Consider the following 12,373-nt stretch of genomic DNA (forward strand, 5'->3'; position numbering starts at 1 on the left):
CTCAATTGTGTTGACTCTGTGAAGGACTTGTAGGTTTGGAGATGACAGTTTGATCTCTTCTTTGCAAATTTTTCAATTGATCTTTTTCTCATGTGTTTCCCATCTATTCATTAAGTGAATCATTATAGATTGCAGTTTTCTAATTTTGTCATTTTTTTTGCATTTTTTGGCTGGAATTTTTCTGTACTGGAAACTTCTTTAATCACTAGGTACGTTTTATTACCCCAAAATACAGTTCATACCAGGAAAGGCAGGTTAAATGCTTTATTTATTTCCCATCAGTTATCAGTGACGACTGGTGCGCTGGCTTCCCCAGGGATATCTGTTGAGTGTTACTTTTCTTATTCCTTTCCATATAGCAATGTGTTTACATTAATTAAGTTCTTTCTATAATAGCATGACTTGATGGCTGTATAGTAGGCCATCATCTATATATATACTCTCTTTTTTTAAATTGAAGTATAGTCAGTTACAACATGTCAATCTCTGGTGTACAGCATAATGTTCCAGTCATACATATACATACATGTATTCGTTTCCATATTGTTTTTCGTTAAGGGTTATTACAAGATATTGAATATAGTTCCCTGTGCTGTACAGAAGAAATTTGTTTTTTAATCTATTTTTATTTATAGTAGTTAACATTTGCAAATCTCAAACTCCTAAATTTATCCTTCCATCATATATATACAGCTATCTTTTAAAAAAATCTGTCTTTATTGTTGGACATTTTAGTTTCTTTCATGTTTTTTCCCCTAGTAACAGTCCATTTATTACAGTACCAGGAACTGTGCTAAGCACTTTACATGCATTTTCTCATTTAATCTTCACAATAATCCTGTGATGCATCACTTTTTGAATATACCCCTGAATATTTACCTAGGATAGATTTTCCAAAGTTGAATTTTTGGGTCAAGGGGTGAAATTTTTAAGATTATTGACACACATTGTCAGATTGTCCCCTAAAGCTTTCTTTCCCAGTCAGTGCTGATACCCACTTCTGGGTTTTGGGTCCTTGAGTCCAGGTTGAGGGATACTTGGGGAAGAAATCTCACTGCCAGTTTGGTGGTTCTCTGAACTCTCATCTTCTTCCCCAGGCCTCCTGTTACTACGCTACAGCCTTGAGGATCTTCACAGGGCTGTCTCATGCTTTCTAAGCACCATGTTGCTTCTGCCGCAGTCTAGTAGTTGATGCAGTCACAAAAGCTTGCCCAGTTTTATAGAGAGGAGTATAGACTGAGAGAGACCACAGGAGAGGATATGGGAAGAGTGGGGAGAATGCCATAGGATGAGCCCAGATGCACTCACATGTTAACATTTAATAGAGAAGCCAGTACAGGGGCCTTGAGAGACAGTGGCCAGGGAGGTAGAGAAAACAGAGGGCAGCATCAGGAAGATGCCGGGAAAGTGTTCTTGGAGAGATTAAGAAATTGAGTAAGATAAACACACAAGTGTTTTTGGTATCATGCTGGCTACCAGTTTCTGTTACTTTGTGGGGATGGAAGTCAAATTAGACTTGTCAGATGAGAGTGGGCTGGGTCCAGAGTGAGGGGCTCGAGGTAGCAGGTATAGGTAATTCCAGCCAGTTGTCTTCTCTAACTGAGGTATAGTTGATTTACAATGTTGTGTTAGTTTCAGGTGTACAGCACAGCGATTTGGTATTTTTGCAGGTTGTACTCCATTATAGGTTATGACAAGATACTGGGTGTAATTCCCTTTGCTCTACAGTAAATCCTTGTTGTTTATCTTTTTTATTTATAGTAGTTTGTATCTGTTACCCCCACGCCCCTAATTTGTCCCTCCCCCCACTATGTGGTAAGCACACATTTGTTTTCTATGTCTGTGAGTCTGTTTCTGTTTTGTATACACTCATTTGTATTATTTTTTAGATTCCACATCTGAGTGTTAGATAGTATTTGTATCTCTCTTTTCTCAATGTCTGACTTATTTATTTATGCATTAATTATTCTCTAGGTTTATCCACATTGCTGCAAATGCAATATTTCATTCTTTTTTATGGCTGACTAATATTCCATCGTGTGTGTGTGTCTGTGTGTGTGTGTATCACATCATCTTTATCCATTCATCTGTTGATGGACACTTAAGTTGCTTATATACCTTGGCTATTATAAATAATGTGGCTATGAACACTGGGAGGTATGTATCTTTTAGAATTAGAGTTTTTGTTTTTTTCTGGTTATAAATGCAGGAGTGGAATTTCTTGATCATATAGTAAGTAGTTTTATTTTAGTTTTTTAAGGAATCTCCATACTGTTTTTCATTGTGGCTGCACCAGTTTACATTCCCACCTACAGTGTATGAGGGTTCCCTGTTCTCCACATCTTCATCAACATTTATTTGTAGACTTTTTGATGATCTAGCTGGTAGTTTTGATGTAAAAGGAAACCAGGAAATGGGATAGTAGCTAGGGGTAGGGAGGGATGTGGGCTCAGGGAGATTTTTCATAAAATTAAGCATGTACTTGTGATTCTGGAAATGTCTAGCAAAGAAGGAGAGGTTCATGATTCAGAGAGAGAGGGAGTGGCTAAAGAAGTGAAGTTCCAAGTGTGCAACACGGAATATGATCCAGAACACAAAGGGAAGAACTTGCTTTTGTTTAGAACAGGAGTGCCCACCATGAGGTAGAAGGTGGGGCGGGGTCAGTGTTTTGCATATGTACAGTTTGCCCTGGATTCTTCTATTTTCTCAGTAAATTATTTGAGATCATCATCTCATCACTGGAAAGAGTGGGTTAAGGGGGAGAAAGTTACACAGTTTTGCAGGAGACTGGAAGCTCAGAGAATGCAGAGCAGTGCTGGGCTTAACTAGGTTTACAGTCAAGATGTTAAAGTGGAAATAGGCAGCTCGTGTGTCTTTCTTTACGATGTTGAGTTGCTCATACAAGCAAAGAGAAGGTGGACGGCTAGGCTGGAATGCACTGTGGTTTTCCCAGGCGAACCTGATGGGGAGAGAGGACAAGGGGCTGATGTGTCTGAAGGGTTAGGCTGCTGTGGGGGAACCCGGGGTTTACGCTGGCCAGGAGGGAAGGATGCATGGTGTGAGAGGGACTGATCCCAGTTCCATGTGGAGGGGCGGAACTTTAGAGGGGATTCTGTCTTCAGAGCTGAAAGGATGGTGGTCAGGGATTAGATGCACATTCCAGGCACTGGCACATATGTGGATTCATTTATGACTGAAGATTAATTGATTACCTGCTCTGTGCCAGACCTTCCTTGAGGCGCTGGGGAAAGTGGGGAAACTAACAGCGCATCTGCTAAAACGGGGTCTCCCTCCATGGGGAGGAATCACCCCCAGACGGACCTAAACTCAAGGGCCGAGCTCTCTGCAGGGCGAAGGCGAGTAAGGGGAAAAGGGTGACAGGGTGGTCAGGACGTCCTCTCCGGCAGTGACGACTGAGCAGAAGCGTGAATGAAGTGACAGTGGGTGAGTGGGTCATTCAGGTATTTGGGGGAAGGATGTTCTGGTGCAGGAGCTCCGAGGTGGGGCAGTCAGGGTGCTGGAGGAGGAGGAGGCCGGCAGGGGAGCCTGGAGTGGGCGGAGCAGGAGGAGCCGGGCAGCCAGGATGCTCCTCAGTCAGGGCTTTACTCTGAGGGTGATGGGGAGCCCTGGAGGGTGGGAGTGAACTTGGACGTTGGCCTCGCGCAGGCGGGGCAGGTGCTGGTAGGGGCACTGGAACGGTTTGCTGCGGGGGGTGGGGGAAGCTCAGGACGCAGGATTCAAGGTCACAGGTGAGTTATCTCCCTGAGTGTCCGTGACGAGGATGAGAGGAGTCGAGGTGGAAACGAAGGCAGTGAGTCAGGAGGTGAAGGGTTAGTGAAGGGAAGGGAAGGACAAGAAGTCTGTGGATGGCAGGGGGTCTTGCCAGTGGCAAGAGTTTCAAGGGAGCTGATCGGTTTGAAGGAGTCAAACCATTTGAAAGTGCGGGTGGGGATCAGAGATCACCACTGACTTCTGGTCGCTGAGATAGGTGGGGTTTGACATAAAATGTCTCCACTGAGAGGTCTGTTAAGAGGAAGGCCCCGGGACAGCCGGGCTGTTGTTAATGCGAAGAGGTGGACTTCCCCTCAGAGAGGCTAGGGCAAGGGTTCTCAGCCCAGGGCCATTTTGCCACACAGGGGACGTTTGGCATTGTCTGGAGACACATCGGGCTGTTAGAACCAGAGGAGTTGTGGCGGGGCTGCGGGCATCCCGGGCGTCTGGGTCGGGGTGCGGCACGCTGGACCGCCCCCGGCACAGATGGCCCGGCCCGGGGGGAGCTGTGGCTGAGGAGCCCGGGTGTGGGGGGGTGTGCTTCTCAGGGAATGGAAGCTCTGGGGTTGCGCTCCCCCTCTTCCACTCTGTTCCCTAGCCACTTCTGATAGTTTTTGGCTTGATATACAAACACACATTTATTTGCTCCCGAACACACACACGCGTGCGCGCCAAGTCCTGTCTCCCTTGTTTTCTGTCATATACAATGTTGAGTTTCAGAAAAGAACTCACTAGCTCTCTGGCTGTTTTCCGGCCTGCTGTAAGGTGTGTAACATGGGTGCGCTGTCGTGATAATTAACCACCTGAGGATTGAGGGATGTGCTTTCCTAGGTGTTCAGGTCCAGTCAGGTTTGCAGGCAAACTTAAGTTCTGTAGGGAAAAAAAATCTTTCATTTCTCCTTAGAAAAGTCCTGGGAGACCAACAAGTGTTCTCTAGTGGCCTGCAGGAGTGGAGAGAACAGCTCCTTCGCCCTGCTCTGACGTTCTACATGTCACAGGTAGATTTGGGAGTTTAGTTTTGTTTTAAACTGGGAGGAGGCACGAAAATTGCACGGCTCCTACCCTGCACAGAACTGAGCATTTACACGTTTGAAATTTCGACATTGTGACTGATGCACAGACCTGGGCCTGGCTCTGCCCAGCACCAAGCTAAGAACACTTTTTACATTTTTTGAGTTGTTAAAACGAAGCAAAACAAAGCCAAAGAAGAATATGCAGCAGACACCTTGCATGGCTCGTAAAGTGTAAAATATTTACGATTTGGCCCTGTACAGAGAGTCTGCTGACCATTTACACTTCCGACCATGGTGCGAATGAATCTTCGTCAGAGAATCATGGCATTGTATTCATTCAGAAATCCTAAAAATGTGTTTTGATACTTCGTATGTGCAAGTGGCCGGATTTGCAGGATGTGTGCTGGCTGTCAGAGAGGTGGTTTTAGTAAGGAAGGCAGACGCTAAATTAATAATTGCACAAATAATGGACTAAAATAATTAATTACACAAAGGGTCTTTGAAGGGTGCCATGAGAGTGTGGAAGGGGGTCATTGGAGGCTTTTCTGATGAGTGACTTTAAGTCTGAGGACTGATTGCTGGTGGGAGGGCAGGCGGGAGCGGGGCTGGGGCTGAGTGACCCCTGGGTGGCCCTGGACGGACCCGGGAGACGTATTTCTTTTACTGTAGGTGATTAATGCAGAAGCCAGCTAAATAACTTCCCGAAGGATGATAAGTCAGAGTGAGTAGTTTCTGAAATGCAGCTCTCAGCTCTGGCTGAGGTTGGAATCAGTTGGTGACCAGTGAGGTGCTGATGCCTGAGTCCTGCTCCCCTTCATCCTGCTCTCCCCGGTGAGTCTGAGGGACAGCCAGGACCGGGACCAAGAACCGTGGGACAGGTGGGCCCCGGTCCTCAGCCGGTGTCCTCCTCTCCTTGTGCCTCTCTTTTCTTGTCTCTTTTAGGGAAATAATTAAAAACCTGCTGTGTAGACCTACCCTAGAGTTATGTTTTTGAGGTGCATATGAGAAAAATTTGAGTTTCTGTCATTTTCCTCTTCGGGGTGAGTTTTTCTTCTGGCCAGCCCTCTCCACTTCTCGGAGGCTGGTGCCTGCCTCCCTGTTACTTCATTCCTCCCCCTCCCCATTGCCACGCACCAGACTGAATGTCAGCCACTGACATTTCTTAGCCCAAATGGTGGTGGCTACTGACTTCTTCCTCAGAGAGTTATGGGCAGGGTTAACACAGAGCAGGAGGAGGGTTTCGAATGAAATCTGAAAGCTCAGGTGCTTCTGCAGATGGAAGAAGATGCGGGGCCCATAACGGGGCTCATCCTTCTGTGGGGCAGGAGTTGTTTTGGAGGATGGGGGAGTGAACCAGAGCTCCCCTGTCCCGTGTAGTGTCCCAGGCCTGACTGCAGAGTTCTCTCTCTATGCAAGTCCGTAGCCTTGGCAACAGTGTTTCGCAGGCTGTTTGCTGGCCTCTCTCCTCGGGGGAGTTCTGAGCCAGGGGACATGCCAGTGCTCCCGCCTAATGACCGTGTCTCACCTGCAGGGCGAACTCTGTTGGAGAAGCTGTTCAGCCAGCAGGAGAACGGGCCTCCAGAAGAAGCGGAGAAGTTTTGCTCACGGATCATTGCCATGGGTCTCCTCCTTCCTTTCAGTGACTGCTTCAGGGAACCGTGCGGGCAGAGTGCCCAGTCCAGCTCAGCTCCGTTTGACGTAAGTAGGAGACTCCACAGCACTCACTGGCTCGAAGGCCCACCGCAGCGGGAACAGCAGCTGTGCTGTGTGTCGGCCCCAATCAGCCTATAATTTAAAAACCCGTATGTGACGCAGGCCCTCCTCCCCTCTGCCACTCAGCTGGTTTGTTCCCCTTCTCACTAGGGTTTTTGTCAGTACATTTGCCAAACGCCCTTTTCTTAACAGATGGCCACTCTTGACACTTTGCTAGCCCGATGGTTTTGAGGTGGTTCTGGGCCAGTATTTCTGACTCTGCTGGTCACAGACGTGCCCTCAGAAGCAGCTCCACAGGGCAAGAGCTGTGTTCCCCAGGGACGGGGGGTTTCCCAGGACCCGGAACGCGATCTCAGTGTGTTCATAACTCGTCTGTGTACTGACTGGTGACACGAAGCAGCGCTGTCTGCTTTCCCCCCGGCTGCCTTTCACCAGGAGGGTTTATACTGCCGAACAGTAATTCCAAAGCCATTTCGTAATTCATAATGAATAACAGAGCAGCTGGATTATCGTTTTCAGGCCAGAGTATTGCTGACCTTTCTCAGGTGTGTGGTATGTGTGTGACCTTGGGGGTTGTGATGAGTGTGCATCTAAACCCACGTGGGTAAGATTTCTCACCTAGGGCGTTCTCGTGAGGAAACTGGCTCACTCATGTGGCGCCCGGTGTCTGGGAGGCAGAGCGCTGGCTCTCACCCACGCGGGTTAGTTCCGGTTACTCAGGGCTTCTGACGCCGGTCTCCTCTCCGTGGACGTGCTGTTGAACAAGACGGGCGATAATGTGTGTTTTGGAAGACAATGGGAATGAGCCCTGGCTGGGATCAGGAAGTGACAGGAAGTAATAAAATGTATGTGCCTGCTTTCCTTCTTCTTCTGCTTTCCCCATCACAACTGTGGTCTCCTTTCAGTATTAGGGAAATAAGTCACATAAAATATTGTGAGATCTTTTTGATGATTCCCACATGAAAGGAGATTCCTCAGGACGTACTGTGACTTGTGAAGCCTTCTTCTTAAGACTGATCGAGTGACCTGTCTTTTCATTTATGACGTGGCAGCTAATCACTGCTCGGTAGATCTTTTTCTTCTATGAGAAGAATTAACAATTAAATTTTTTTCCTCCCTTTTCCTTTGTGAGAGGTGTGTGTTATTACAGAGAGAGAGCCCAGGGACTGTGGTGGGCTGAAAGCTTTATGGAGCTGTATTCTAGGGGATATATCTGTTTGCAACTAGGAAGTAAAATAAATATGGTACAGAGAAAGGCAAACACTAGCCATGTCTAACACTTGCTTTCGGGGGGGCAGTTGATAATTAAGTTTATATACTTACTTACTTTTGGAGGAGGTACTGAGGATTGAGCCCAGGACCTTGTGCATGCTAAGCATGTACTTTCCCATTTGAGCTATACCCTCCCTCTAACAGTTGCTTTTTGATTAAAACTGTTCCCAAGTTGACTGCATTTTCCTCCCTTAGAGCTCAAATAGTCTTTGGGGGAGAGTATAGCTCAAGTGGCAAAGCACACGCTTAGCATGCATGAGGTTCTGGGTTCAGTCCCCAGTACCGCCTCTAAAAGTTAATGCATACACCTAGTTACTCCCCCCGAAAAAAAATTAAAAAAAAAAGAAGAGAAATAGTCTTATTAGTAAATAAATGTGGACTTGGAATAAACTGAAAAGAATAGAATAATCCTATTCCTCCGTTTTTAAATTGCTGAATCAAGAAACAGTCTGTTTCTTGCCCCCCACCTCACTCCATTCTTGTGTTAGACTGGTGACCCCTCCCACTTGTCATTTTGGATGGCGCCTGGGGGTGGCATAGAGGCTGAAAAGCAAAACACATACAGTCCCTTACGCTGGTGCGAAGAGATTTCCTCAGAACGGGGAGTTTCTTTCCCCGGCTTTGTGACCGCGTTTTCTCCTTACTGTATTTGTTGGCTCTGTTCTTCCTCTCTACCAAATTCAAACTTAATCCAACCTAATCCAAAACAAATATGAAATTAAAGGTGCTGTAGTAACAGACGTTATTTCGTACACTTAAATAGCATTTCAGCACAGAAATGTGCCTTTACGGTACGCGTAGTCAAGAATTTTCTCCAAAGCCCAGCAGAGGTAACAGCACAGAGAGTTATGTAAACTGAGGTGTGTGCAGGGCAGTGGGGAGGAAGGCACTTTTCTGTAGGGAGAGAAGTTTCTGGTAATTAGCCCCTCTGCTGGTTTCCAGAAAATCGCTGCTGGGAGGACTTCTAACCAACAGTTCTCTCAAGGCAGTGGCCCTTTGAGACAGAACACCCTGTGGGAGGAGCTCACAACCGGCACACTCCCCACCCTAGCTTTGCTCCCTTCCCTGAGAACAAACCTCCCCCTCCCCTCCCCCCTTCATCTCTGTCCACACTCATAATTACAGCACTAGAGTTTTGATCTGGAGACCTTACTCATGCGGTTTAGCCTACTTCAGTCAACCCTTTTGATTTAGGTCCATGGAATTGCATACATTTTTAGGGCCTAAGATTGTGCTTTAGAAATGCTATAGAAAAGATGAAAGGATTTCACATTTTCTCTCACATTTTGACTAGGTTAAAATCTCAAGAATACTGAAAGGCAAAGAGCTTTGAGTGATAATGTTAATTCACTCACAGATGTTTACTGAATTCATTCAACATGCCAGGCAGTGTTGTAGGCTCCAGAGTTACATTAATGAGCAAGAGAAATATGATTTCTGTTCTCCTGAAATCTATATCCTCTTCCCAGTGGGTCGAGACAGATAAAAAACAAAAACAAAAATGAAAGCATAGGTAATGAACTTCCATCAGATTCTAATAAGCACTATGAAGGAAATAAACCCAAGTACTGTGATCAATGAATGGGAGTTGGGGGGGTGACTGGAGGGAAGCAAGTCTCACATGTAATGTGAGGAGCGATGAGGTCAGGTCTGAGGGAAGGTCATTCTGGGAAGCCCGGGGCAGGTGCGCAGGGCCCAGGGAGCGCAGGCAGGCCTGACCTAAGCAGAGCACAGCCTGCAGGGCTGTGTAGCTGCCGTTTTGGGAGATGAGGACAGAAAGGCCCCAGGAGCCATGGCAGGTTGCTATGGAAGGAAAATGGATTTTTTTTTCAAGTGGGCGCTTTTGGAAGGCTTTGTGCGGGGTAAGTACGTATTTGTTCCATACTGCACGTGGATCTCGTGGCCTGGTCTCTGGGCAGCATTGTGTAGGGGCAGAAGCAGACGCTGGAACACCAGAGGGACCGATGGCAGGAGTGGAGCGAGATGTGGTGGTGGTGGAGGTGACAGAGGGTCAGTGGGTGTGGGGTGGATTCTGGAGGCAGAGCTGCTGGTTCTTCTGGTGGGTCTCGAATGGGGGCAATGGAAAAAGGAAATCAGAGACGGCCCCTTGGTTCTGATTTTAAGTGGCTGGGTGGATGGTAGTGCCATTTACTGAGACGGAGAAGACAAGTCAGTTTTAGGAGGAAAATATTATAAGGACAGAAGTATATGGTGCTCTGTATTTTCTTGAATAAAATTCTGTTTATTGAGAAAACTAATACCTAGCATATTACCTGACTAACGTTAGCTTTTGCTTTTTGCTGAGTGGAATGTTCACTTTATAAGCTGATCAAAATTAGGGCCATGACACTTAAAATTACTTCAGCCATCAAAATGGCTGATAGCCCTTTTTGTAGCCCTGCTTTCAGAGATGAGAAAGATTGCGCTCCTCTAATGGCCGAGTGGCATTGCTCATTAACCTCACATTTGCCTTTTGCTTTGTTGGTTTGTTTTTGTTGTATGTTTCAAACAAAATTCTAAGCTAGAGCAGTTCTGAACATAGCCGGGGACGACATATGAGTAGTGCTCCTGCTTGCAGCCTGCTAGGTCGTATCGTTGAGTATGAGATCACGGTATGTTTTGTGGTTTGGGGAAAGACTTTTTCCTTTTGAAACCTGGTCTACTCATCTCTCGCAAGTGTGAGGAAAAATCTCTCCTGAAATGTTTACCATGGTTTTAAAATCTTTAGAAATAGCAAAACATTTACTATTATGATGCACCACGTAATTTGAAGTTTTAGGCCGTGCAACCTGTGAAGAAGGCATTACCAGTCCTCAACCTACTGCCCATCTCGGACCCCGGCTCATTGCCTGTTAGGTGTGGATGGAGGTCATTTTGCAAGAACAAGTCCAGTACGTGATCCCTTAAGAATCCTTTTTCTTAGAATGCCTTTATTCGTATCGAGAGCCCCTTTTCTGGGTCATATTCATCAGCAGCTGTTTTCGGCAAACCACTACGTTATCTTACATAATTGTTGATTATCCATTAGCAAGCTCTTCTAGGATTTCTTCAATCATAACTATGTCAGATTTCACATCATCTCTTTATATCACAAAAAATAAAGCAAATTAACTTGGCCCAAGGATTTTGGCAGGTCATATCTACTTAATCCTTTAGAATTGATCTTAATGTCTTTCTAGTAGAATATTCCTGGATGCTGGGCTTTTTTGGGTTTGGCAGATGTGCTGATTTTGCTGTATATGTAGTGGTCCCCATGCTGTCCATGTGGGCAGGGGCTCCTTGGTGTGTATGTAAGCGGGCAGAGGTTTGGATGAGTGTATTAGTGAGGCTAAAATTAAAGAGGAGGAAGACATGAAAATTCAGGCCAAAAAGAAATAAAAGAAACATGATCTTGAACCTGTTGAAAGATGTCGTTGTCATTAATCAATACTGACAGCAGACACAACCAGGAAATGAATGGAATGCACTCTACTCACCGTCCTCGAGCGCGAGAGCGGAGACTTAAGTGACCAACGGAAATGACCGTTTGTATTTGTGTTTTTTTTTTCACAGCAGGAAGAATACTCAGATGCTTTTTAGTCAAGCCTACACAAGTATTTTCCTGAGAAGCAGTAAAAGCCACGACACGTTTTTCAGCTCTAAGAGAATGTGTGTTGTGTTGTGTGTGTGTGTAAAGATGTACTTTTACTTTTGAAACATTATGCACAGTATTAACTCTCAGAAGTTGTTTTATTTGAAATGTGGTATTAAAATTATACTTAATTTTCAGACCAGCTTTTAAAATCACTTTAGCTGAAATATTTCTTTTTTCTGCAGACTTCTCTCTAATGTCAACATAGAGGTCAGTAGCAAAATAGATTTTATTTTCTGAAATTCATTTAGTAGCCATGTTTTCTATCCATTCCTTTACCTAGGTAATCACTGCATAAATCCATTATAAGGAGGATAACAAAAGTAGATTGAAGCTGTAATCCTTTCTCAGTTTTATGTATATAGTGTTTTTTGTTAATTTGAGGGACTTAAAAGATCTGAAATACCACCCAGCCCTGCTCCCCGCCCCGCCCCCCACTGTCAGTCCCTCCCACGTGTGCTGTCCCTGCTCTTGTTTAGCTGGTTTTGACTTCTGGTATTTTTACTTTGCTGATGCAATTATCAACATTACTGTCACCTTCTGGCTGTGGCAGTGAGGATTTAGGTACCCCCTTCCCTGCCCCTCCCCATTCCTCCCAGCATAGTTAATATTGCCCTTCTGGTTTCCCTTTAGTAATCTGCTTTGAACCTTAAATACTAAGCTTTCTGATTTGCCGCTGTTGTTCCATCAGCTTCGCATCCTGTCTCCTCCACCTCGCCTGCTGTTACTGCCTCTGCCGTCCTCTCCACCCAGTCCAAGCCTGGACTGTTGCAGCTCCCAGTAGGTGCACCTTTATCCTTAGGGTATGTTTTTAGGCTTAATGGTTTATCGATATGTTTATTCTAAAAGTTGACGAAGATATGGATACTGTAAATACTGCCCTGCAGAGGCAGGACTGTGCTGATTTCATTTCCTTCTCAATGTCACAGTGCCCGGGCCCTCAAACTAGGATCTTCATGGGGTCAAGTTCAAG

General features: G+C 45.6%; 1 protein-coding gene across 2 annotated transcripts in view; it reads left to right on the forward strand.

Annotated features, from left to right (window-relative positions):
• The window catches only part of FMN2 (formin 2), a 285,581-nt gene that overhangs the window by 24,515 nt on the left and 248,693 nt on the right, over positions 1–12,373 (forward strand). For both annotated transcript variants that reach the window (XM_031460837.2, XM_064487855.1), the window contains exon 2: positions 6,316–6,482. In XM_031460837.2, the coding sequence (XP_031316697.2) occupies positions 6,316–6,482 (167 nt within the window). The remainder of the gene's footprint in view (positions 1–6,315; positions 6,483–12,373) is intronic.

Source organism: Camelus dromedarius, chromosome 8 (assembly GCF_036321535.1).
Source record: "Camelus dromedarius isolate mCamDro1 chromosome 8, mCamDro1.pat, whole genome shotgun sequence".
NCBI lineage: Eukaryota > Metazoa > Chordata > Mammalia > Artiodactyla > Camelidae > Camelus > Camelus dromedarius.